This window comes from Pleurodeles waltl, chromosome 12 (genome assembly GCF_031143425.1).
Source record: "Pleurodeles waltl isolate 20211129_DDA chromosome 12, aPleWal1.hap1.20221129, whole genome shotgun sequence".
In the NCBI taxonomy this organism is placed as follows: Eukaryota; Metazoa; Chordata; class Amphibia; order Caudata; family Salamandridae; genus Pleurodeles; species Pleurodeles waltl.
In genome coordinates this window covers 616,849,907-616,876,555 of record NC_090451.1, presented here as the reverse complement: position 1 = coordinate 616,876,555, position 26,649 = coordinate 616,849,907, and the positions used below count along the sequence as shown (strand labels likewise).

General features: G+C 46.9%; 1 protein-coding gene across 1 annotated transcript in view; it reads right to left on the bottom strand.

Moving 5' to 3' along the window:
• The window catches only part of COPA (COPI coat complex subunit alpha), a 245,868-nt gene that overhangs the window by 69,826 nt on the left and 149,393 nt on the right, over positions 1 to 26,649 (bottom strand). Inside the window, exons 26-28 of the mRNA XM_069217919.1 lie at positions 25,690 to 25,767; positions 24,307 to 24,375; positions 22,579 to 22,715 (exon numbers count right to left, since the gene is read on the bottom strand). Of these exons, the coding sequence (XP_069074020.1) occupies positions 22,579 to 22,715; positions 24,307 to 24,375; positions 25,690 to 25,767 (284 nt within the window). The remainder of the gene's footprint in view (positions 1 to 22,578; positions 22,716 to 24,306; positions 24,376 to 25,689; positions 25,768 to 26,649) is intronic.

Here is a 26,649-nt window from a genome sequence, read left to right as displayed (position 1 = left end):
AGAGTAACAGATTTTAATGCAAAGAACAACCCACCTGGATAGTGTTCTCTTGTGGACTGCCTTTCCTCTCCTCTTGCCCACGTATCCAATGAACAGCTGATCCACCAGCCTGAAATCCTTTGTTCTATCAATAAAGAAGCTCAACGCCCTCTTTGGGTCCAGCCGGTGCAGTCTTTCTTCCTCTTTGGAAGGATGAGGCGGAGGATAGAACGTGGACAAAGTAATTGTCTGAGCCAAATGGAAAGGTGAAACAACCTTCGGGAGGAAAGCAGCCTTGGTCCTCAACACCACCTTATCCCCATAAAAAGTTGTATAAGGGGGCTTTACCGATAAGGCCTGCAACTCACTCACTCTCCTTGCAGATGTTATAGCTACCAGGAAGACTGTTTTGATAACCAAATACCTTAAGGGGCAAGAATGCATATGTTCAAAAGGGGACCCCATAAGGAAAGTCAGGACCAGGGACAAATCCCATTGCGGAATAACAAATGGTTTTGGAGGATATTTATTTAGAAGACCTTTCAAGAATCTGATAACAATAGGGGATTTAAATAACGATGGTTGGTCTGGAAGACATATGAAGGCTGACAAAGCCGATAAATAACCCTTAATGGTAGCCACTGCACAGCCTTCCTGCGCTAGATACAGAGCAAAAGACAAAACGTCCGATAGATGAGCTTGTAAGGGATTAATCTGCCTCTCTCCACGCCACAAATTTAGACCACCTATTAGCGTAGATAGATTTAGTGGAGTGTCGCCTGCCCGCTAATATAACATCCACTACATCAGGCGGGAGAGAGAAGGAACTCAGGGTGCCCCGTTCAATCTCCAGGCATGTAGGTGCAGACTCTGAAGGTTGGGGTGTAAAACCTGCCCCTGCGACTGCGAGAGGAGGTCTGCCCTGATAGGGAGACGGAGCGGAGGGCACATTGAGAGTTGGAGAAGGTCGGAGTACCACACCCTCCTTGGCCAATCCGGAGCTATTAAGATGACTTGGGCCCGGTCTTGGCGAATCTTCCTCAATACTCGAGGAATCAAGGGTATGGGAGGAAACGCGTAAAGCAACTGGCCGCACCAGGTTATTTGAAACGCGTCCCCCAACGCTCCCTGCATCGGATACTGGAGGCTGCAGAATAACGGACAATGCGCGTTCTCCAGAGTGGCAAACCGATCTACCCGAGGAAACCCCCACCTTTGGAAGATTAAACGGACTTGATCTGGATGGAGACGCCACTCGTGGTCTGCCGAGAATTGTCGACTGAGACTGTCCGCACGTACATTCAAGACCCCGGCCAGATGATTTGCTACCAAGCAAATCTGATGGTCCTTTGCCCAGGACCATAGTCGAAGAGCTTCTCTGCAGAGAAGGTACGACCCTACTCCTCCCTGTTTGTTTATGTACCACATCGTGGTAGTATTGTCCGTCAGGACCTGTACCGACTGACCACGAAGGGAAGGGAGGAAGGCCTTGAGAGCCAGACGTACAGCCCGTAACTCTAACAGATTGATATGAAACATCTGTTCCTCTGGAGACCAAAGACCTTTGATCTCCAGATCCCCCAGATGAGCTCCCCACCCTAGAGTGGAAGCATCCGTTATGACCGTGGCCACTGGTGGCGACTGCGCGAACAGCTTTCCTTGTGAAAGATTGTTGCCCGCAATCCACCACCTCAATTCCACAGCAGCATCTCTGGAGATCTTGACAGCACCTTCTAGATCCCCTTTGTGTTGAGACCACTGCCTTCGGAGGCACCACTGAAGAGCCCTCATGTGCCAGCGAGCATGCGTGACCAACAGAATGCAGGAGGCAAACAGACCGAGCAGACGAAGGACCTTGAGGACTGGAACTACCGCTCCATTTCGAAACATTGGAACCAATTCCTGAATATCTTGAATCCGCCGAGGCGGAGGAAAGGCTCGACCCAATGTTGTATCCAGTACTGCCCCTATGAACAGGAGGCGCTGAGAGGGCTCCAGGTGAGATTTGGGCTCGTTCACCGAAAAACCCAGGTCGAACAACAACTGAGTTGTTGACTGCAGATGATGCGACACAAGCTCTGGAGACTTGGCTTTGATCAACCAGTCGTCCAAGTAAGGGAATACTGCTATCCCCTTCCTTCTGAGCTCTGCCGCAACCACCGACATCACCTTCGTGAAGACTCGAGGTGCTGAAGTAAGACCAAACGGAAGGACCGCAAACTGATAGTGCTGCGATCCCACCACAAACCGGAGATACTTCCTGTGTGACTTGAGTATCGGGATATGAAAGTAAGCATCCTGCAAGTCGACAGACACCATCCAATCTTCCTTGTTCAACGCCAAAAGCACCTGAGCTAGGGTCAGCATCTTGAACTTTTCCTGTTTGAGGAACCAATTCAAGATCCTCAGGTCCAGGATTGGTCTCAACCGACCATCCTTCTTGGGAATCAGGAAATACCTTGAGTAACAACCTCAACCCCTTTCCTGCTCTGGGACCAACTCTACTGCGCCCTTTGAAAGTAGGACTTGTACCTCCTGTTCTAGCAACAGGAGGTGTTCTGCTGAACAATAAGATGGGCAGGGCGGGAACTCCCGAAAGGGAAGGGTGTAGCCTTTTCCCAAAATACTGAGAACCCAAGTGTCCGTTGTAATAGTCTTCCACTTGCGGAGAAAATGCTGTAATCTTCCCCCTACAGGAGAGGAGTGAGTGGGAAACGGTGGAAGCCTAAGGCTGCTTTCCCTGCTGCACCCCTCCAGAGGACGAGGAAGAGGCAGAGTGCTGCTGAGAGGCTCCTCTGGTGCGGGCCCTACCTCTCCCTCTAAAAGATCTATAGGGATGGGAAGAGGCAGGTTGCTGGAATCTCCCCCGAAAGGAAGAGGAGGAAGAGCCACGCCCAAATCCACGAAACCTCCTGAAAAATCTGGAAGAGGCAGAGGAAGAAGGAGCTTGGAGTCCTAACGATTTGGCTGTGGCCCTGCTCTCCTTAAAACGTTCCAAGGCCGAATCTGCCTTGGCCCCAAACAGCTTGTCCCCATCAAAAGGGAGATCCAATAGGGTTGACTGCACATCCGCAGAAAACCCAGAATTACGGAGCCAGGCCTGTCTCCTTGCCACCACAGTCGTGCCCATTGCTCTGGCCACCGAGTCGGTCGTGTCCAGCCCAGTCTGAATAATCTGGGTCGCGGCAGCCTGGGCATCTGAAACAACATCCAAAAGACCCTGGGGAAGCTCCGTAAATGATGAGGAAATGTCATCCATAAGAGCATGAATATATCTCCCCAGGATACAAGTTGCGTTGGTGGCCTTCAACGCCAGACTGCAGGACGAAAAACATTTCTTGGACTGCGCATCCAATTTCTTCGAGTCCCTGTCCCCAGGCACCGTCGGGAAAGAACCAGGCGCTGACTTGGATGAACAGGAGGCCTGCACCACCAAGCTCTCCGGTGTCGGGTGCCTAGAAAGAAAGCCAGGGTCAGTTGGTGCAGCTCGATACCTCCTGGCTACGGCTCTATGAAACGCTGGGGAAGATACTGGTCTCTTCCACACCTCTAGCACCGGATCCAGCAAAGCGTCATTAAACGGCAAGAGAGGCTCCCCCGCAGCTGAGGCTGGATGTAGCACCTCTGTCAGAAGGTTCTGTTTTGCCTCTGTCACCGGCAAAGGCAGGTCCAGAAAACTAGCTGCCTTCCGTACCACTGCGTGAAAAGAAGCAGCCTCCTCCGTGTATTCCCCTGGAGACGAAAGATCCCACTCAGGGGAAGTGTCCAGCCCACTGGCTGTATCTAGACCATGCAGTCCATCACCCGAGTCCTCTAGTTCTCCTTCTTCCAGGACTCTTTGGTACTCCTGCTCCTCTAATAAACGGAGAGCACGTCTCCTCGAATGAAGCCTCTGTTCGATACGCGGAGTCGACAATGCCTCCGCCGAATTTGAAGATCGGCGCCGATCTTCGGAAGCCACCGACGCCGTGTCCGGCGCCACAGGTAACTTCAGCGCCGATGAAAGAGCACTCGGAGCGGATGGACCCACCGGAGTCACAGGACGAAATCCCGACGTCGACGGGATGGAAATCTCCGGGGCCAATCCCTCTGAAGCCACCGGAGCGGCCACCGGCGCCGACACCGGCGCCGAGCCCACATTCCCAAAAGGGAGAAAGGGCATAAAGGGTGCCGGCCGAAGAGGCGCAGGATCACCCAATGAAAAGGCCAAAGGGCCAGCCGGAGCACCCCCTGGAGCCATCTGTTGGAAGATGGTATACATCGCATTTAGGAATGCGGTACTATCGGCTCCAGGGGTGGGAAAAGCCAGATACTGGGGTGCCTGTATCGAAGGCGACCCCGACGCCGGCCTCGACGCCGGAGACAACACCAGAGGCTGCAACACTTCAATCACCGACGCCTGTCCAGGTGAAGTCGGTGACGCCGGAGAGGGCAACGGCGTCGATGGATGCGGCGTGACCATGGGACTGACCTCCCAAGCCCTCCGGTGCCGATCCGAAGACCTGGAACGAGTCTCCTTACTTGAATGGCGCCGTGATTCTCTACGGTGCCGGGAGTCTCGATGACGCCGATGCCTTGGCGAAGAAGACTTCTTATAATGTTTTTCTTTCTTCGACTTCGCCATAAACAACTTCGCCTCACGTTCCTTGAGGGACTTTGGATTCATGTGCTGGCATGAATCGCAGGTCGAGACGTCGTGGTCAGAGCTCAAACACCAAAGGCAGTCAGAGTGAGGATCCGTAACTGACATCTTGCCCCCACACTCACGACAAGGCTTAAAACCCGACTTTCTCTGCGACATTATTACTGCAGCGAAGGACTACGCAGCAAAAAATACACTGTAACCACGAAAGTAACAGTTGCTCCCTCGAAGATAACCGTTTCGAATGCACGGAAAAAAGGGAACTGACGTCGGCACGTCGTCGAGGACCTCTTATTGCCTGTATGACGTCAGACGGCGTCGCGTGGGCTGGAGTGACTAGGAAGAAGATTTCCGTCGAATGCTGCCGCCATGGGGGTATTCATTAGGTGAGGAATCCACAGGTAGTTGTATCCATCAGAAACAGGAGATGCAGACAGTTTCTAAACACATTTTAAATCATTGAAACAGATTAAGCAGTCTCCTAAACACAGGGGGTGGGGGGACTTTTATGCAGTCTTGTGCCACAAACTAGAAGGGAAATTCACAGTCACGGCTAAAAAAAAAAAAAAAAAAAAAAAAAAAAAAACACTATGAAAAGGTCACGCTGCCTGAAACACAGAGTCCACAGTTAAACAGGTACGGGTAGCAGTAAAAAACACTTTTAAACAAATAATAGTATTTCCCAGAAAAGTCTGGGGCTCCTTACCTAGGTATTTTAGGAATCCTTGAACACTGGGCTGTATTAGGGCACAGGGAAAATGCTGGGCTCACAAAATGGAGGTATGTTTAAACAGTCATTTTCACCTATCTATAACATCACTTCAATCTTTGTTTTTTCAGTGAATTTCTTAGGTTTTCTTTCAATTTAAAGTGACATATATTTACAATTCCTGAATATAACACCACTTTAACTTTTCCTTTTTCAGTGCATTTCTGTGTTTTTTTTTTTTTTTTTAACATAAAGTAAGATGTCCACCATCATGCACATTGTGTGGCTGGGAACAGGACAGAGCAGTCGGCCAGGCCCTGCACACAAGCCCACACTGCACATGGCCGAAGGATGTGCACGATAGGGAGTTGGCAGGCCAAACCCCTGCAGGAGTGCACGGCTGACTGTGTGACGCAACACTATACAGGGTGGCATTTTAAATAAGGCAGGCCAATTGGTTTTAACAAAGGGTAAGATGCCCGGTTGGCTTTAAAAATGGTCAGCCCATCAATAAATTTAAATCAAATCTAAAGTCAATAAGAAATCTGCAGCTAGTCCATGTCTCAACCAGATAAGGCGTTACTGAAGGTAAGCAACTTGTCCATCTGATAGAGACACCTAGCAGCAGATTCCTTATCTTAGATTTAGATACCCAAGCAATCCCAACCCGTGGCGGAGGGATGCTAATGGATCAACACAGTCTTGCAAAGAACAACCCAGTAACACAGAGGAACGACCAGGCACGAAACAGAGAGTGTGAGAGAATTAATATTAGTGACTCATACGAGAAAGGGAACTGCAATCCCACCGGGGAAAAGATAAATCATGGCTAGTAAGGAAAAGCCTCCACCGGAGACTACACAGCAACCAACTCATTTGGGAAGGGAAATCTGCAAAAAGCCCAAGAGGATGATGAAATTGAACCCTGTAAAGAGGCGCCAGAAAAGACAGACACACATGTGATAGAACACATGGAAAAGAGGCAAAGAAGAAAGCCCAACAGAACTGTGACAAACAACAATCTCAGTCAGAATGAGGGAGTACTACAGTCAGAGAAGCGAATGAAGTACTGAAAGAGTACAGACTGACTGGATGGTAGGCTCAGAAGGAGCGGAGAAACCACTCCAGGCACAAAAGGAATGACAAAATGTGAAAGACCAGAAAGGCCTTATACACACAATAGACACACAATAGGCAGGAATGATAGAAGGGAAAAAAAAAAGAGCACTGAAGAAGAACCCGGAACGACAAGGTAAAAGGAGCAGACATTCCAGTGTGAACTCAGGGCAAAAATGAATGCCAGTAAACAAACTGACAGGGGAACTGGAGGTGAAATTATTAACCGCATACCAAGGCAGCCAAAGAACTGTTCAACAGAAAACAAAGAGAATAACGGAAGGTGCCTGCTAATATTTAAGAGCGATGGTGATAGTCGAACCCCTGTAGAGGAGTAGCCGACGGCACTAAACAAAATGGACCCAGCCACCAAGCCAGAGCTCCTTGAAATTACAAAGAAACCAAAGTAATACACCCTGCAAGGAATATGTGGGGAGAACGAACATGGAACCCGAGACCTGAGAAGAGACAAAAGTCTTAAAGAGTGAGGGTCTGTGAGTAGGTCTCAAAGGACGTAAAACAATGCTGAAAGACAACCATTGCTCAGGCCAAGGAAGAAAAAGAGGAAACAAGCAAGGTGTCAACAACACCAGCAGGAAGAAAAAACACAGAACCAACCCAGAGGCAGGAGGATAGGGGTCCGGGAGGGATCCGACAGAAGCAATGTCAACTAACAACACCTAAGTAGACAAGAAACACCAGGGAATGAACCCTAGAGGCATGCCCAGTTGGTGCAAGGAACTACTTTCCTTGTTTATTTGGATAAAGGCTCTTGGCGAGTTAAAGCTTGAAGCTCACTTACACGCCTAAGTGAAGTGATAGCAACTAGAAATGCCACTTTCCACAATAAGAACTGAAGTGGTGTGCTTGTAAGGCCTCAAAAGGTGGACCCATGAGTCTTGTGAGAACAATATTAAGATTCCAAGGAGGCACTCATGGAGTCCTTGGTGGAATCACTTGCTTACATCCTTCCATGAAGGCTTTGATTACTGGGAGTCTGAAAAGGGAAAGCATCAGTCTGTTTTCAAAGTAAGCAGTTAAGGCTGTCAGCTGCAGCATTATAGAGGTGTACGTTAAATCTGCATTTTCCAAGTGGAGAAGGTATGAAAGAATACCCTGAATGGTGACTGTAGGAAGTTGGCTCTGTATGTGCTATTTCAAAGTAAGGAATAGCATGCACAGAGTCCAAGGGTTCCCCTTAGAGGTAAAATAGTGGTAAAAATAGATAATACTAATGCTCTATTTTGTGGTAGTGTGGTCGAGCAGTAGGCTTATCCAAGGAGTAGTGTTAAGCATTTGTTGTACATACACATAGACAATAAATGAGGTACACACACTCAGAGACAAATCCAGCCAATAGGTTTTGTTATAGAAAAATATCTTTTCTTAGTTTATTTTAAGAACCACAGGTTCAAATTCTACATGTAATATCTCATTCGAAAGGTATTGCAGGTAAGTACTTTAGGAGCTTTAAATCATAAAAATTGCATGTATACTTTACAAGTTATTGACAAATAGCTGTTTTAAAAGTGGACACTTAGTGCAATTTTCACAGTTCCTGTGGGAGGTAAGTTTTTGTTAGTTTTACCAGGTAAGTAAGACACTTACAGGGTTCAGTTCTTGGTCCAAGGTAGCCCACCGTTGGGGGTTCAGAGCAACCCCAAAGTCACCACACCAGCAGCTCAGGGCCGGTCAGGTGCAGAGTTCAAAGTGGTGCCCAAAACACATAGGCTAGAATGGAGAGAAGGGGGTGCCCCGGTTCCGGTCTGCTTGCAGGTAAGTACCCGCGTCTTCGGAGGGCAGACCAGGGGGGTTTTGTAGGGCACCGGGGGGGGACACAAGCCCACACAGGAATTTCACCCTCAGCAGCGCGGGGGCGGCCGGGTGCAGTGTAGAAACAAGCGTCGGGTTTGTAGTGTTAGTCTATGGGAGATCTCGGGATCTCTTCAGCGCTGCAGGCAGGCAAGGGGGGGGTTCCTCGGGGAAACCTCCACTTGGGCAAGGGAGAGGGACTCCTGGGGGTCACTTCTCCAACGAAAGTCCGGTCCTTCAGGTCCTGGGGGCTGCGGGTGCAGGGTCTCTCCCAGGCGTCGGGACTTTGGATTCAAAGAGTCGCGGTCAGGGGAAGCCTCGGGATTCCCTCTGCAGGCGGCGCTGTGGGGGCTCAGGGGGGACAGGTTTTTGTACTCACAGTATCAGAGTAGTCCTGGGGTCCCTCCTGAGGGGTTGGATCTCCACCAGCCGAGTCGGGGTCGCCGGGTGCAGTGTTGCAAGTCTCACGCTTCTTGCGGGGAGCTTGCAGGGTTCTTTCAAGGCTGCTGGAAACAAAGTTGCAGCCTTTCTTGGAGCAGGTCCGCTGTCCTCGGGAGTTTCTTGTCTTTTCGAAGCAGGGGCAGTCCTCAGAGGATGTCGAGGTCGCTGGTCCCCTTGGAAGGCGTCGCTGGAGCAGGATCTTTGGAAGGCAGGAGACAGGCCGGTGAGTTTCTGGAGCCAAGGCAGTAGTCGTCTTCTGGTCTTCCTCTGCAGGGGTTTTCAGCTAGGCAGTCCTTCTTCTTGTAGTTGCAGGAATCTAAATTTCTAGGGTTCAGGGTAGCCCTTAAATACTAAATTTAAGGGCGTGTTTAGGTCTGGGGGGTTAGTAGCCAATGGCTACTAGCCCTGAGGGTGGGTACACCCTCTTTGTGTCTCCTCCCAAGGGGAGGGGGTCACAATCCTAACCCTATTGGGGGAATCCTCCATCTGCAAGATGGAGGATTTCTAAAAGTTAGAGTCACCTCAGCTCAGGACACCTTAGGGGCTGTCCTGACTGGCCAGTGACTCCTCCTTGTTATTCTCATTATTTTCTCCGGCCTTGCCGCCAAAAGTGGGGGCCGGGCCGGAGGGGGCGGGCAACTCCACTAGCTGGAGTGTCCTGCGGTGCTGTGACAAAGGGGTGAGCCTTTGAGGCTCACCGCCAGGTGTTACAGCTCCTGCCTGGGGGAGGTGTTAGCATCTCCACCCAGTGCAGGCTTTGTTACTGGCCTCAGAGTGACAAAGGCACTCTCCCCATGGGGCCAGCAACATGTCTCTAGTGTGGCAGGCTGCTGGAACTAGTCAGCCTACACAGATAGTCGGTTAAGTTTCAGGGGGCACCTCTAAGGTGCCCTCTGGGGTGTATTTTGCAATAAAATGTACACTGGCATCAGTGTGCATTTATTGTGCTGAGAAGTTTGATACCAAACTTCCCAGTTTTCAGTGTAGCCATTATGGTGCTGTGGAGTTCGTGGTTGACCGACTCCCAGACCATATACTCTTATGGCTACCCTGCACTTACAATGTCTAAGGTTTTGTTTAGACACTGTAGGGGTACCATGCTCATGCACTGGTACCCTCACCTATGGTATAGTGCACCCTGCCTTAGGGCTGTAAGGCCTGCTAGAGGGGTGTCTTACCTATACTGCATAGGCAGTGAGAGGCTGGCATGGCACCCTGAGGGGAGTGCCATGTCGACTTACTCGTTTTGTCCTCACTAGCACACACAAGCTGGCAAGCAGTGTGTCTGTGCTGAGTGAGAGGTCCCCAGGGTGGCATAAGACATGCTGCAGCCCTTAGAGACCTTCCTTGGCATCAGGGCCCTTGGTACCAGAAGTACCAGTTACAAGGGACTTATCTGGATGCCAGGGTCTGCCAATTGTGGATACAAAAGTACAGGTTAGGGAAAGAACACTGGTGCTGGGGCCTGGTTAGCAGGCCTCAGCACACTTTCAATTGTAAACATAGCATCAGCAAAGGCAAAAAGTCAGGGGGCAACCATGCCAAGGAGGCATTTCCTTACAGTGACCTTGAATGGGTCCCATTGTTTGGATAGACAGAAGCAAAAAGTTAAGACAGAGGGAGCCCTGTAATGGCCGTGCAACATTTCTTTTCATGTTGCGATCAGTCAGAGTGTGGGCTCCTGTGGGAGCCCTCACAATGGGAGCAAGGCGGCCGATGGGAGCGGAAATAAATCCCTTTAGCCAATCAAATTGCTCTTTTTTTTTTTTTTTTACGTTGTATGATCGCAGGACACAGAGTCTGCAAACCCAACCGTCTAGATACACGAAGGTTTTGAAATTAATTTCTCAAAAACTAGTCAACGGATTAACACCAAATCACAAAAAAAGCATGCTTTCTGGACTCAGAAGTAGCTTTCAGCCAAATTTAGTGTAATTGGGTGCAGCCTTTTTTGCAGTATCGCTGTTCAATTTTTCCAATGGAAAAGTACATGGGGAAATAGCATGCTGGGTGTAGGAATTTAACTTTTAAGAAATGACATATTCATGGATGAAGACAGTCATTTTGCTACAGGCCCTACAGCTAGAGTGCTTCACTGTAGGCATAACCATGAGCACAAAGCATGACAGAAACCTATGCAATGACGGCAACAATTCCAAATGTCACTTAGTGCCAGCTTTAGGGCAGGGCGACTGGTTCCATCAAACCAGGCGCCAAACTTGTGGGGTGCCATTTACAGTGTTTTTTTAATTAGCGCCATTGCACATCTTTCCTTTCCATGTCATAGGACCCCTGTAAATGACAGACTTAGAACAGTCCTCACGGTCGTAGATGCCTCATGTATAGATTTTGTGCTATGACAGAGATCGTTTTATGGAAGTGGATGGCCAGCAAGCTAAATCATATGCAAAGCAAGCAGGGTCTCAGTGCTACTCTTGCTTTGCTCACTCTCCCTCCTTCCTGCAGAGACCCCCAAGCAAGCCGAGGAACTCAGCTCTATACTACATAGAGTTTCCATCCCCTCCCTTTCTGCATCGGATCACAGGTGAGCATAGCAGCACCAGGACCTATCGTAGCACAGCAGAGAGAACAGCACAGGCAATAATCCACATATGCAGAGCCCGCACTGGAAGATCATGACCAGTACCAAGCACAATGCTGCTTGGACAATTCCTTTTGTGGATATTCCCCAGGCAGTATTGGAGAAACAAAATGAAATGCCACAGTGTGTTTGTAGTGAGCAGCACTCAGCATGGTGCTGGCAGACTGAAAAAAATCGAGCACACCACCACACCAATGCAATGCCCATTCATGTACAGGGCAGCTCTTTGTGCATGGTGGTACTTATTGGGGGCTGCAATTTCTACATACAGCACAGAGCACAGTGGCTGCACTTGCTCCAAGTTTGACTGACATTGGCACCTGTAAAGAAATGGCTCCCTGTTGCAGTTACCCCCCCACTTTTTGACTGATACTGATGCTGACTTGACTGAGAAGTGTGCTGGGACCCGTCTAACCATGCCCCAGCACCAGTGTTCTTTCACCTAAAATGTACCATTGTCTCCACAATTGGCACAACCCTGGCACCCAGGTAAGTCCCTTGTAACTGGTACTCCTGGTACCAAGGGCCCTGATGCCAGGGAAGGTCTCTAAGGGCTGCAGCATGTCTTATGCCACCCTAGGGACCCCTCACTCAGCACAGACACACTGCTTGCCAGCTTGTGTGTACTGGTGGGGAGACAATGGCTAAGTCGACATGGCACTCCCCTCAGGGTGCCATGCCAACCTCACACTGCCTGTGGCATAGGTAAGTCACCCCTCTAGCAGGCCTTACAGCCCTAAGGCAGGGTGCACTATACCACAGGTGAGGGCATATGTGCATGAGCACTATGCCCCTACCGTGTCTAAGCAAAACCTTAGACATTGTAAGTGCAGGGTAGCCATAAGAGTATATGGGCTGGGAGTCTGTCAAAAACGAACTCCACAGCTCCATAATGGCTACACTGAATACTGGGAAGTTTGGTACCAAACTTCTCAGAATAATAAACCCACACTGATGCCAGTGTTGGATTTATTAAAAAATGCACACAGAGGGCATCTTAGAGATGCCCCCTGTATTTTACCCAATTGTTCAGTGCAGGACTGACTGGTCTGTGCCAGCCTGCTGCTGAGAGACGAGTTTCTGACCCCATGCAGTGAGAGCCTTTGTGCTCTCTGAGGACAGAAACAAAGCCTGCTCTGGGTGGAGGTGCTTCACACCTCCCCCCTGCAGGAACTAACACCTAGCAGTGAGCTTCAAAGGCTCAAGCTTCGTGTTACAATGCCCCAGGGCACTCCAGCTAGTGGAGATGCCCGCCCCCTGGGACACAGCCCCCACTTTTGGCGGCAAGTCCAGGAGAGATAATGAGAAAAACAAGGAGGAGTCACTGGCCAGTCAGGACAGCCCCTAAGGTGTCCTGAGCTGAGGTGACTGACTTTTAGAAATCCTCCATCTTGCAGATGGAGGATTCCCCCAATAGGATTAGGGATGTGCCCCCCTCCCCTTGGGAGGAGGCACAAAGAGGGTGTACCCACCTTCAGGGCTAGTAGCCATTGGCTACTAACCCCCCAGACCTAAACACGCCCTTAAATTTAGTATTTAAGGGCTCCCCTGAACCTAAGAATTTAGATTCCTGAAACTACAAGAAGAAGACTGCTGAGCTGAAAAACCCCTGCAGAGGAAGAACAGAAGACACCAACTGCTTTGGCCCCAGTCCTACCGGCCTGTCTCCTGCCTTCCAAAGAAACCTGCTCCAGCGACGCTTTCCAAAGGACCAGCGACCTCTGAATCCTCAGAGGACTGCCCTGCTTCAAGAAAGACCAGAAACTCCCGAGGACAGCGGCCCTGCTCCAAAAAGACTGCAACTTTGTTTCAAAGGAGCAGATTTAAAGACCCCTGCAACTCCCCGCAAGAAGCGTGAGACTTGCAACACTGCACCCGGCGACCCCGACTCGACTGGTGGAGAACCAACACCTCAGGGAGGACCCCCCCGGCGACTCCAAGACCGTGAGTAACCAAAGTTGTCCCCCCTGAGCCCCCACAGCGACGCCTGCAGAGGGAATCCCGAGGCTCCCCCTGACCGCGACTGCCTGAACTCTAAATTCCCGACGGCTGGAAAAGACCCTGCACCCGCAGCCCCCACCACCTGAAGGATCGGAACTCCAGTGCAGGAGTGACCCCCAGGAGGCCCTCTCCCTTGCCCAGGTGGTGGCTACCCCGAGGAGCCCCCCCCTTGCCTGCATCGCTGAAGAGACCCCTTGGTCTCTCATAGGAAACTATTGAAAACCCGACGCGTGTTTACACACTGCACCCGACCGCCCCCGCGCTGCTGAGGGTGTACTTTTTGTGCTGACTCGTGTCCCCCCCCCGGTGCCCTACAAAACCCCCCTGGTCTGCCCTCCGAAGACGCGGGTACCTACCTGCTGGCAGACTGGAACCAGGGCACCCCCTTCTCTCCATTGAAGCCTATGTGTTTTGGGCACCCCTTTGACCTTTGCACCTGACCGGCCCTGAGCTGCTGGTGTGATAACTTTGGGGTTGCTCTGAACCCCCAACGGTGGGCTACTTTGGACCCCAATCTCAAACCTGTAGGTGATTTACGTACCTGCTAAAACTAACATTACTTTACCTCCCCCAGGAACTGTGAAAATTGCACTAAGTGTCCACTTTTAAAACAGCTAAATGTGTTTTATGTGAAAAGTATATATGCTATTGGCTGGATTTGTCTCTGAGTGTGTGTTCCTCATTTATTGCCTGTGTGTATGTACAACAAATGCTTAACACTACTCCTTTGATAAGCCTACTGCTCGACCACACTACCACAAAATAGAGCATTAGTATTATCTCTTTTTGCCACTATCTTACCTCTAAGGGGAACCCTTGGACTCTGTGCATGCTATTCCTTACCTTGAAATAGCACATACAGAGCCAACTTCCTACAGCACCTTTGTTTTTTTATTCTACCCTAGCCCATCCCAACCTGTCCAGAGAGAGAGAGAGAGAGAGAGAGAGAGAGAGAGAGAGAGACAGAGAGAGAGAGAGAGACACACACATACATGAGTCTGTATGTAGAGACTACGGCCCTCATTACGAGCCTGGCGGTCACTCGAAAGCCAGAGTCTCGAAGGCAGTCAGGACTGCTGCTGCGGCATCCATCCACCACATTATGACCTTGGCGGTCAGACCGCCAGTGTACCACCCCGTCTCCACCAGGATCTGTGATCCCAACAGGTTGATGATGGGTGCAGGTTGCAATCAGCCAGGGCAGCACTGCCCTGCTGCTTATGACCTGGTTCTCTGCCAGACTTTTCATGGCGGTTTTACTGCCATGTAAAGTCTGGTGGAGAGCAGGTGCAGGGGGCTACAGGGGGGCCCCCACCACTGCCCATGCACTTGCCATGAGCAGTGCAGGGAGTCGCCCTGCCCAGCACCCCTGCAATGCTCAATGTTTGCACTATGTGTCTGTAAATCGGTTTGACAAGTACATTTGTTCAGAGGCTTAGAAAACACAAGAGTTGATGGTATTCATAAAAATGATGCTCTTGATTGTTTTTAACAGCCTTTGTTACTCTGCAGCGGTTGAATGCTCGTTTTGAGGCTTCTGCACTACGTATGCTTACGGCTGATGGCGCTGTATGTAACACAAATAGGCCTGATTTAAAGATTGTGGCCTGCGTGTATGACTATACATTTGTGTGTGAGAGCATACCTCTGGGTGAGATTGCCGACATGAGTGTTTGCATGAGATCGACTTCCACTGCAGTTTAACGTGAGCACACACATACCTATCCTTTTTGCTGGATACACAATGAGTAGAGAATTTTCCCAGACTACTATCTTTACATTTGTTCATGCAAGCAGTATGAGAATAGAGTGTATTGGATTTTCACAGCTGTGCTTGTAATTGTCTCTGTATATATGTGTGATGTAAAACGCTCCAACACCTTACATTATGGTGAGTAGCACTGTAAAATAAATGAAATAAATGTATGGAGGGGCTAGGAGATACAATGGGCACCTCTGCAGAGTGGCAGTGAAGGATTACATGGCAAAAGAGGTGGTGAGGCAGCAGCCAAAAATATTGTCGCAGCAGCCACCACCAATGTTAACGCCAGCCCTGATGTCACTTTTCCTATTGCATAAAAAATTCACCTAAAACCTGCAATTAGGAAGCATGATGTCCAAGACTCATGCTACTTCCAGAACGATCTAGGGCCTGGCCTTTGAGGGGCTGAAACAAGAAGCCACCTTTTCCCCAAAGTGCCACTCCATGTGAGAAATTGACACATTCGAGAACTGCGCCAAAAGAACATTACACTACTAAATTGCAGCCAAACAAGTACTTCAAGATGAATGGTGCAGACATGCCCTATGTAATATTAGAACAGAATGGCTGTGTACAGAAAACCTCACTGTCTAGGAAGCTTTTGGACATTACGGTGGAAATAAAGGAAGGTGGAAAAAGTTTAGTGAGTTTGGAACGCAAAGTATCCCTTTTGGAATTATTTGGATGGTTGGCGAAGGAACATTCTGCTAAAATTAATATGGGTCAGTTGTTCAGCCTGCACATGTCTGCCTTTCCTGAAAATCACTGACTGGTCTTAAACACCTTTTGTGGGATTATTGTATTAACAAGAAATCTGTTCAGCTAAAAACCAAAGCCTGTAAAACGTCCAACACTACAGGCCTGCAGAAAACATTTTAGCTTTTGGCTGGGGCGAAAACAAATAGCAAACAGCTATATTGAAACTGCAACATATTTGTCACAACTTTACAGATGATACTGGGGACCACAGTACAGGAGAGAATGTTACTGATGGTTAAATAGAGGAGATGAACCTATTAGGAAATTTGCATATTATCTTTTATCCAAGCTCTGGCATTTACTTGCTTTTAGACCAGTGTCAAAACTGACTTTCGGTATTTGGAAAGCTTTGGGGGAGTAGCGTGAGTAGTGATTAACAAAATTAGTATAATTAGTCAGGGAATAAGCCTCCCTGGCACCTGTCCGAATTTCGCCAATTCTCATTCACAAGTACTGAGATTTTCTCTCATTAAATGCAGGACACACTGACATCTTATTTCGTAATAGTAGCCATGCCTCTTTTTATGTCACAGTTCTCCAAAGTACAAGGTGCTGCCTGCAGTCCTCAACACCGACGCACAGCACATAATAAATTCCTCAATTAAAGGAAGGCGATGTTTGCATCGACTATACAAAAAGGAAATGTGGCTGACAAAGTGGTCTTCTTGAATATCTGTGCATGATAGCATAATTAATCCAACAGGTTGTTTCTTAGGTTAACTTTCCTACATTTCAGCTATATTGCTGAAAGAACATAGTATAACTCCTATTCAAACGCCTGCATAACATAATGAGCTACATAAAGGTGAGTCGATCTCATTGACAAAGTTGACCAGATAAATGCACTGGAATGAAAATGTCACTTACCCAGTGTACATCTGTTCGTTGCATCAGTCGCTGTAGATTCGCATGTTTTGCAATAGCTCGCCATCTGGTGTTGGGCCGGAGTGTTACAAGTTGTTTTTCTTCGAAGAAGTCTTTCGAGTCACGGGACCGAGTGACTCCTCCTTTTGTCTCCATTGCGCATGGGCGTCGACTCCATCTTCGATTGTTTTTCCCCGCAGAGGGTGAGGTAGGAGTTGAATTGTAGTAATAGTGCCTATGCAATGGAGTGACTAAGTATGTACCTATTTAAGGTTGAGATGATACATATACAAATAGTTGAAGGTAACTTCCAAACTGCTACAGGCTCCCGGGGAGGCGGGTGGGCACATGCGAATCTACAGCGACTGATGCCACGAACAGATGTACACTGGGTAAGTGACATTTTCAGTTCGATGGCATCTGTCGCTGTAGATACGCATGTTTTGCATAGACTAGTAAGCAGTTATCTCCCCAAAAACGGTGGCTCAGCCTGTAGGAGTGGAAGTAGTTTGAAATAATGTTCTTAATACGGCTTGACCTACTGTGGCTTGTTGTGCGGATAACACATCTACACAGTAGTGCTTGGTGAATGTGTGAGGCGTAGACCATGTGGCTGCCTTACATATTTCTTGCATTGGGATGTTTCCTAGAAAGGCCATGGTAGCACCCTTCTTTCTGGTTGAGTGTGCCCTTGGTGTAATGGGCAGCTGTCGTTTAGCTTTAAGGTAGCAGATTTGGATGCATTTAACTATCCATCTGGCTATACCTTGTTTTGATATTGGGTTTCCTGCATGAGGATTTTGAAATGCAATAAATAGTTGTTTAGTCTTTCGGATGTTCTTTGTTCTGTCAATGTAATACATTAATGCTCTTTTGACATCTAATGTATGTAGAGCCCTTTCAGCTACGGTATCTGGCTGTGGAAAGAACACTGGAAGTTCCACTGTTTGATTTAGATGGAACGGTGAAATAACCTTTGGCAAAAATTTAGGATTAGTCCTTAGGACGACCTTATTCTTGTGTAGTTGTATAAAAGGTTCTTGTATTGTAAACGCCTGAATCTCGCTTACTCTTCTTAGGGAAGTAATGGAGATGAGAAATGCAACCTTCCAGGTTAGGAACTGTATTTCGCAGGAGTGCATGGGTTCAAAAGGTGGACCCATAAGTCTAGTTAGGACAACATTTAGGTTCCATGAAGGAACAGGTGGTGTTCTTGGTGGTATAATTCTCCTAAGGCCCTCCATGAATGCTTTAATGACTGGTATCTTATATAGGGAAGTTGAATAGGTAGTCTGCAGGTATGCAGATATTGCTGCAAGGTGTATTTTAATGGAAGAGAAAGCCAGGTTAGATTTTTGTAAGTGAAGCAAGTAGCCCACTACATGTTCTGGAGTTGTGTGTAAAGGTTGTATTTGATTAATATGGCAGTAGCAAACAAACCTCTTCCATTTACTTGCATAACAGTGCCTGGTGGATGGCCTTCTGGCTTGCTTTATGACTTCCATACATTCTTGGGTAAGTTGTAAGTGCCCGAATTCTAGGATCTCAGGAGCCAGATTGCTAGATTCAGCGATGCTGGATCTGGGTGTCTGATCTTTTGGTTGTGTTGTGTCAACAGATCTGGCCTGTTGGGCAATTTGATGTAGGGTACTACTGATAGGTCTAGCAGCGTTGTGTACCAGGGTTGCCTTGCCCAAGTTGGTGCTATCAATATGAGTTTGAGTTTTTTTGACTGAGCTTGTTTACCAGGTAAGGAAGGAGAGGGAGAGGAGGAAAAGCGTAAGCAAATATCCCTGACCAGTTCATCCATAGGGCATTGCCTAGGGACTGTTTGTGTGGGTATCTGGATGCGAAGTTTTGGCATTTTGCGTTCTCCAAGTCTATTTGAGGTGTTCCCCAGAGTTTGAAATAGGTGTTCAGAATTTGGGGGTGAATTTCCCATTCGTGGACCTGTTGGTGATCTCGAGAGAGGTTGTCTGCGAGTTGATTTTGGATCCCTGGTATAAATTGTGCTATTAGGCGAATTTGGTTGTGAATTGCCCAACGCCAAATTTTTTGTGCTAGCAGGCTTAACTGCGTGGAGTGTGTCCCCCCCTTGCTTGTTTAGATAATACATTGTTGTCATGTTGTCTGTCTTGACGAGAATGTATTTGTGAACTATTATTGGTTGGAAAGCTTTTAGTGCTTGAAAAACTGCTAGTAGTTCTAGGTGATTTATATGCAGTTTTGTTTGATGTACGTTCCATTGTCCTTGTATGCTGTGTTGATCGAGGTGTGCTCCCCACCCTGTCATGGAAGCATCTGTTGTTATTACGTATTGTGGCACTGGGTCTTGGAAAGGCCGCCCCTTGTTTAAATTTATGTTGTTCCACCACAGAAGCGAGAGGTAAGTTTGGCGGTCTATTAACACCAGATCTAGAAGATGACCCTGTGCTTGAGACCACTGTGATGCTAGGCACTGTTGTAAGGGCCTCATGTGCAGTCTTGCGTTTGGGACAATGGCTATGCATGAAGACATCATGCCTAGGAGTTGTAATATCATCTTTGCTTGTATCTTTTGTGTTGGATACATGCGTTGTATGATGGTGTTGAAATTTTGAATTCTTTGTGGACTTGGAGTGGCTACTCCTTTTGTTGTGTCTATTATGGCTCCTAGGTATTGTTGTACCTTGCACGGCAGAATGTTGGATTTCGTGAAGTTGACGGTGAACCCTAGTTTGAAGAGGGTTTGTATGATCTGATTTGTGCGATTTGAGCACTCTATTAACGAATGGGCCTTGATTAGCCAGTCGTCTAGATATGGGAACACATGTATTTGCTGCCTTCTGATGTGTGCAGCGACTACCGCTAAACATTTGGTAAAGACTCTTGGTGCGGTTGTTAATCCGAAAGGCAGTACCTTGAATTGGTAATGTATTCCTTTGAATACAAACCTTAGGTATTTCCTGTGCGATGGGTGTATTGGTATATGGAAATACGCGTCCTTGAGGTCTAAAGTTGACATGTAGTCGTGTAGTTTTAGCAATGGTAATACTTCTTGTAGTGTGACCATGTGAAAGTGGTCTGATTTGATGAATGTGTTCACTATTCTGAGGTCTAGGATTGGTCTCAGCGTTTTGTCCTTCTTTGGTATCAGAAAGTACAGTGAGTAAACTCCTGTGTTTATTTGTGTGTTTGGCACTAATTCGATTGCATTCTTTTGCAATAGTGCCTGCACTTCTATCTCCAGGAGATTGGAATGATGTTTTGTCAAATTTTGTGCTTTTGGTGGTATGTTTGGAGGGAATTGTAGAAATTCTATGCAATAACCATGTTGGATAATTGCTAGAACCCAAGTGTCTGTAGTGATTTCCTCCCATGCTTTGTAATAATGACTTATTCTTCCCCCACTGGTGTTGTGTGGAGGGGGTGAGTGACATGTGAGTCACTGCTTAGTAGTAGGGGTTTTGGTGCTTTGAAATTTTCCTCTATTCCTAGGGAATTGCCCTCCTCTATATTGTCCACGAAAACCTCCTCTGTACTGTCCCTTGTAACTGGACGGTGTTGCCTGTGAGGTGCTGGCTTGTGTGCTTTGACCCCGAAACCCCCCTCTAAAGGGTGTTTTACGGAATGTGCTGTAATTCCCTCTGCTCTGCGGGGAGTAGAGTGCGCCCATGGCTTTAGCAGTGTCCGTGTCTTTTTTGAGTTTCTCAATCGCTGTGTCCACTTCTGGACCGAACAGTTCTTTTTCGTTAAAAGGCATATTGAGAACTGCTTGCTGAATCTCTGGTTTAAATCTAGACGTTCGGAGCCATGCATGCCTTCTGATAGTTACAGATGTATTAATTGTCCGTGCAGCTGTATCTGCAGCGTCCATGGAGGAGCGGATTTGGTTGTTGGAAATGGTCTGTCCCTCCTCAACCACTTGTTTTGCCCTATTTTGTAGGTCCTTGGGCAGATGGTCAATGAGATGTTGCATCTCATCCCAATGGGCTCTGTCATAGCGCGCAAGTAGTGCCTGGGAGTTAGCGATGCGCCACTGGTTTGCAGCTTGTGCTGCGACTCTTTTACCAGCTGCATCGAACTTGCGGCTTTCTTTATCTGGGGGTGGTGCATCTCCAGATGTGTGGGAGTTGGCCCTTTTCCTAGCTGCTCCTACAACGACAGAGTCTGGTGGCAGCTGTGTAGTGATGAAAGCCGGGTCTGTAGGAGGCGCCTTATACTTTTTTTCCACTCTTGGTGTGATTGCCCTACTTTTGACCGGCTCCTTAAAGATTTCTTTTGCGTGCCGGAGCATACCAGGGAGCATAGGCAGGCTTTGGTAGGAGCTGTGGGTGGAGGAGAGTGTTGAATAAAAAGTCATCCTCGACCTGTTCTGAGTGGAGGCTTACATTGTGAAATTGTGCTGCTCTAGCCACCACTTGAGAATACGCAGTGCTGTCCTCTGGTGGAGATGGCTTCGTAGGGTATGCCTCCGGACTGTTATCTGACACTGGGGCGTCGTATAAGTCCCATGCGTCTTGATCTTGGTCACCCTGGCTCATGGTGGTGTGAGCTGGGGAATGTGATGGAGTTTGTGCTGGTGAGACGTTAATCACAGGTGGAGGAGAGGGTGGTGGGGTCACTTTTTTCACCACTTTTGTTTGTGGTGTTTGTTCAGTTTGGAACTCCAATCTTTTCTTTCTTCTAATAGGGGGAAGGGTGCTTATTTTTCCTGTCCCCTGCTGTATGAAAATACGCTTTTGCGTATGGTCTACATCCGTTGAGTGTAGTTCTTCCTCAAACCTATGCTTTTGCATTTGGGAGGTTAGCGAGTGCTCTTCTGTATAAGAGCCTGAAACTGGGTCGGTTGCAGTTTGTTTCGGCACCGAAACCCTGTCTGCATCTTTTTTCGGCTCCGAGGTGACTTTTTTCTTTTTCGGGGCCGAAACCTCTCGGCGTCGATCTTCTTCGGTGCCGCTGTCTCGGCGTCGAGCCGTATCTACACCGGTATCTCGGTGTCGATGCTTGTCTCCAGCACTTTCTCGGTCCCGAGAAGGCTGCGTGCCGGTGTCTCGACCGGAGTCGGACGATCTCGGCACAGTTTGGCCCTTTTTCGGTGCCGACGGTCGGTCACCGAATTTATGGGTCGAGCCATGGCCTGATGGCAGTGGCGTCCCCTGGGCCTTGTAAATCTTCTTTTGAGTGGTTTTCGACGTCCTACTCACGGTTTGTGTATTGTCGAATCCTTCGGAGTCCAATTCTTGGATCGAAAAGGATCCCTCCTCTTCTTGTTCCTCGAACTCCCGGTGGGCTGTCGGCGCGGACGCCATCTGAAGTCTTCTGGCTCGACGGTCTCGGAGAGTTTTTCGGGACCGGAACGCACGACAGGCCTCGCAGGTGTCTTCGCTGTGCTCAGGTGACAGGCACAGGTTGCAGACCAAGTGTTGGTCTGTATAGGGGTATTTATTGTGGCATTTGGGACAGAAACGGAACGGGGTCCGTTCCATCGGCGTTCTTCTGCACGCGGTCGGGCCGACCAGGCCCCGACGGGGGATCGAAAAAATTACCCCGAAGGGCACCGGAGCTCTTCGATCTTAGACGCGGTGTTGAATCTAACTACGCCGACCCCGAACGCAACAATACCGATGAAAATCTTCTGAAATTAGCTATTTTTCCGTTCCGAAACTCGGAGCGACAGGAACACGTCCGAACCCGATGGCGGAAAAAAAACAATCGAAGATGGAGTCGACGCCCATGCGCAATGGAGACAAAAGGAGGAGTCACTCGGTCCCGTGACTCGAAAGACTTCTTCGAAGAAAAACAACTTGTAACACTCCGGCCCAACACCAGATGGCGAGCTATTGCAAAACATGCGTATCTACAGCGACAGATGCCATCGAACATACAATTTTGAGTTTTTACTTTCTTACCAGTTGCGATGTGGATATCCATACATTGAAGGTAGACCAGGCAGAGCTTGGTAGGAGGTGCGTCCTCTAGAGAAGGTTTGCAAAAAGTGCTGTTTGTAGGCAGTGAAGTCGGTCACCCCGACCTGGTCATGAAGGAGCTAAAAAAATGTATAAGAAAATAACTCACTATTGAAATAGGAAAATGCAACAGAACAATTTACACATAAATTTGCTTCACCAAAAGGTTTTTTCTCTTTTTAGTCTCCTGCCAGCATTAAACCAGACCGCTGAAGGATCTGAAAGTCACAGTATAAGAAAAATGTACTTTAATACCTGGCAAACATCTCGTGCCTGAACAATAGTAAAAGTTCTAAGAGAAACACAGACACAGCAAATTTTGCAAAGAAGTGATAAGTGATTTTTTTTTTGTGACCAGGGTCTTGCATACATTTCACTTCCCCCTGTTCACAGAGGAGGTAATGAATAGACCTAAAAATCATAATCTATTTTTCACGTGTGCTGTGGGGAGTAGTTTTGTAATGCTGGACAGACATTTTACAAGGGAAGCAGGTGCCAAACGTAGGGACAAGGCAACATTAGCTTGATGAAAAAAACCTATATTTAGTCTCAGTGGCGAATACCAGTTTATTTTTTTGTCTTGGTGGACCATGCTCCAGGCCTCCATAGACTGCCAAGCCGCACACAACAACACAAAAAGCCCTCCACCTTAATCTTAGTGGAAGATACATTTCCAGAGCAGAGAAAGAACATTTGTGGACATTGACCCTCGTTGTGAGCAGCAGATATCCTGTATTTCATCTCTGTGCTTAAACCCAGAATCATTACAAAGTCTTGACTGGAACAATGAAGCAGACACATACTCCATATACAACCAGGTAATTTCTGCAGAGGATTGGTGCTTACATCACGAGAAAACATACTCCTAATGTCGTGTCAGCCTATCTCGCAGCAAAGAGGACAACAAAGGCTTGCAGGAAAGGTTGAGGTCTCTGAAAGAGGATGTCACTGCCTCATTATGCAAAGGTGCAAGGTCTGCTCTAAATAGCCACTTCTCGAATTCCGCAGGTCAATATACATTCCAGAAGTATACCGTCTAAACATAGCAGATACCTCTGTATCGCTCCATGGATTTTCAATTACACAATACAATGCTATCTCACAATCTGGACCATGGACCTTTTCTGAGAAGAAACAGTTTCCCAAATGCTAGAAATAATCCTACATCCTGCCTAGCACACGCATCATGATCACAATTAAATTTTTCGATTTGTTACGAAGATAAATGGCCACAACATTGGCGACTGGGCATACATTTCCCTGGTTTTTGTTCAGAATTTTTTTTTTTAGCTATTGCATCTGGACAGAGAGCCTGCCAATCTCTTTATTATTCAAAACGTTATGTCATACATAATTCATTAAAAAAATTAACTCAGAAGGTGGTTAATTTCACTATAATTTTTAGCATACAAGAAAAACTAAACACATAATTCTGGATGGTTTATCACTGCAGAAACAGATGCATTTGGAATAGGTGATACTGTATGTGCTAGATATGTGCTGTCGTGCCTATCTATTCTTACTTTTCCTACAGTCCCCACCTGAGGCATCTAATCATTTGAATGTGCTTTTTTCACATATGGTTTGCACATGCTTTCACAGATTTGCATCACAATATGTACCGAAAAAGCATAATCCACTGAAGCAACAAAAAAAAAAACATCAACATACCCTCATAGCAGTCTCAAAAGAACCAGCCAGCACGTGATCAACCGGGAGTTGGGAGTTGTTACACCAGATCTAGAAAACACAAAACAAATGATGCAGTAAAGAAGATTCAGAGATCCATTGGCTGGGTCTAAGCATTCATACACATGAAGTGACGAACAACATGAAGACGAAGATACTTCAGTACACCAAATATTTGGGCAATACACAGTCTATACGCATGGCAGTTCACAAAACAGTATACAACATTGGTTTCATGCGCAAATAACATTGTGTTTTATAACAATCCAGAATCGCATTTAAAACCTCCTGCTCATGCTCACTGCCACAATGGTCTCCAGGTAGGTTTGCACTCTAAATATAACCATACACACAGATCATTTCACTCCACAGCCCAAGTCCACGGACTTTTGGTCATCTCATCAGTTCACCTCATGACCTTTCCGTCTAATGGGGGAAAACATTCTAAAAGTAGCATTGAAATAAATAATTCCTTTATAGAACAATGTACAATAGAAATTATGTGCAGGTTTCAATATACTTTACTAACACTGTACTTCAAATCTATACTGTGACTTGCTCTGGACCATTAAAGTGACCTAAAACAAAGGCTCAACAGGCTGCTGATGATGGGCAACAAACTAAACTTCGCATTAGTGATCACTGCTAGATTTAACAAGCCTTATTAAAATTAATAGGTTTCTTCTTCTGAATCTGCTAAGCCTTTTTTACCAATCCAACATGTCGGAGGCTCATGTGGGAGGAGCAAGTAAAACAACAGGGAAAGGCATACAAAAATATATTTAGGGAAAAGAGCAACAATCACCAGATAGGGATAGGAAAAAAAAAAAAAAAAAAAAAAAAAAATCGATGACAAGCAGAAGATAGGGTTTGGAATGGAAAGCAGCACACAGGCAAAAGGGAGACCGAGCAAGAAAACACATGCATCCCCCCCATCAAAGTGCTGGAAGCAAAAAGGTAAAAAGTTGTAACATAAATACAAGCCGTGGAAAGATACAAATCATCTTGTCAAAAGGACTGCAAAAAAGCTAATTTCCAAGGAATGGGCAAACAAAAAAAGTGGAAGAGAAGACATCTAATAAGCACACAAGCAAATGAAATGGGCTAGAAATCCTAACAATTATAAACAATGGGCAGAGCTAAAGCCTGCTGTTTTACTACTAAATTCGGTACGTCAGGTAAAGTTTTCTAAAGGGCAGGCATTTAAAAAAAAAAAAAAAAAACCTGGATGTGCTTGTAAGTTAGAAAAAAGTTTTTAATTATTGCATTTCCCTGGCAGATACATCCAGATCCCCCCTGAGCCGCATCAAATTTAAAAACAGAAATTACAAAAGGCTCTCAGTACATAAAATACTGCACTATTACCTGAGCTGGACTGGTTCCTTTAGTGGGTGGAACAAAAAATCCATCCTCTGCTCCACCAGCAGGACCTACAGCGATGTCCTACAAAAATATTAAACAAAGTCAATTAACTCGTAAAGGACGCTTTTGGAACCTCCTTTGTCTAGTCAAGAAAAGAAAGGAGACCGCTTATATTTCTTTGCCTCTGCGTATTGGCAATAAGGAGCACTAGATCACTTCAAGCGGCTTCTCTCAAAAGGAACAGTGAACAAATGGCTGTTGGGTGCATAGTACTGCTTTAAATATTTTCTAGATCAAATAGGTCAGAATTGTTTTCAAAATGTTTGCCAGTCTTTTATCCAGAACAGATTTCATAAAATGGCACGTAAACAAGCAAATCAATATTCTCCAGAAACACATGCAACTTTTAAATATGTTCACCCACTAGGTTATAGTACTGTGCATAAAGTTAACTATTGCAATGACTTTAAATGGGTAGGTGTGACCACGTTTTTCTGATGCCACAATACAAAATTAAACCAGAAATTAGAGTCTATATAAAGAAAAAATCTTTGTTCTGCAAGTTCACACTGAAAAGACTCTTGGGGAATTACTAAAGTAAAATATGTGTCTGATATTTATAGCAACGTTTGGGACGAGGACATAGTAAGTAAAAACACCTAAAATGGGATGGAGCCAACCAAACATTTGCTGTAAGTAATTTTTCTGCAGTGAATTATCTCAGTTTTGAAAAGGTAAAAAGGGGGTATAAATCAAAGGAGAGATGCGAGATCGGTGCAATTCCATTTTACAGATTGTTAGGGAACCAAAGCTAATTGTGTTCTGGGAAAACTAGGAGACAACAGCAAGGTGTTCCCTCCTTCATCCACCTGAAATCTAAAAATGAGCAGTATTAAAAACCAATCAAGTTTAAAGGTGGAAACTGCAGACCAAAATAGTATGAATTAGCAGCATTATTATGTC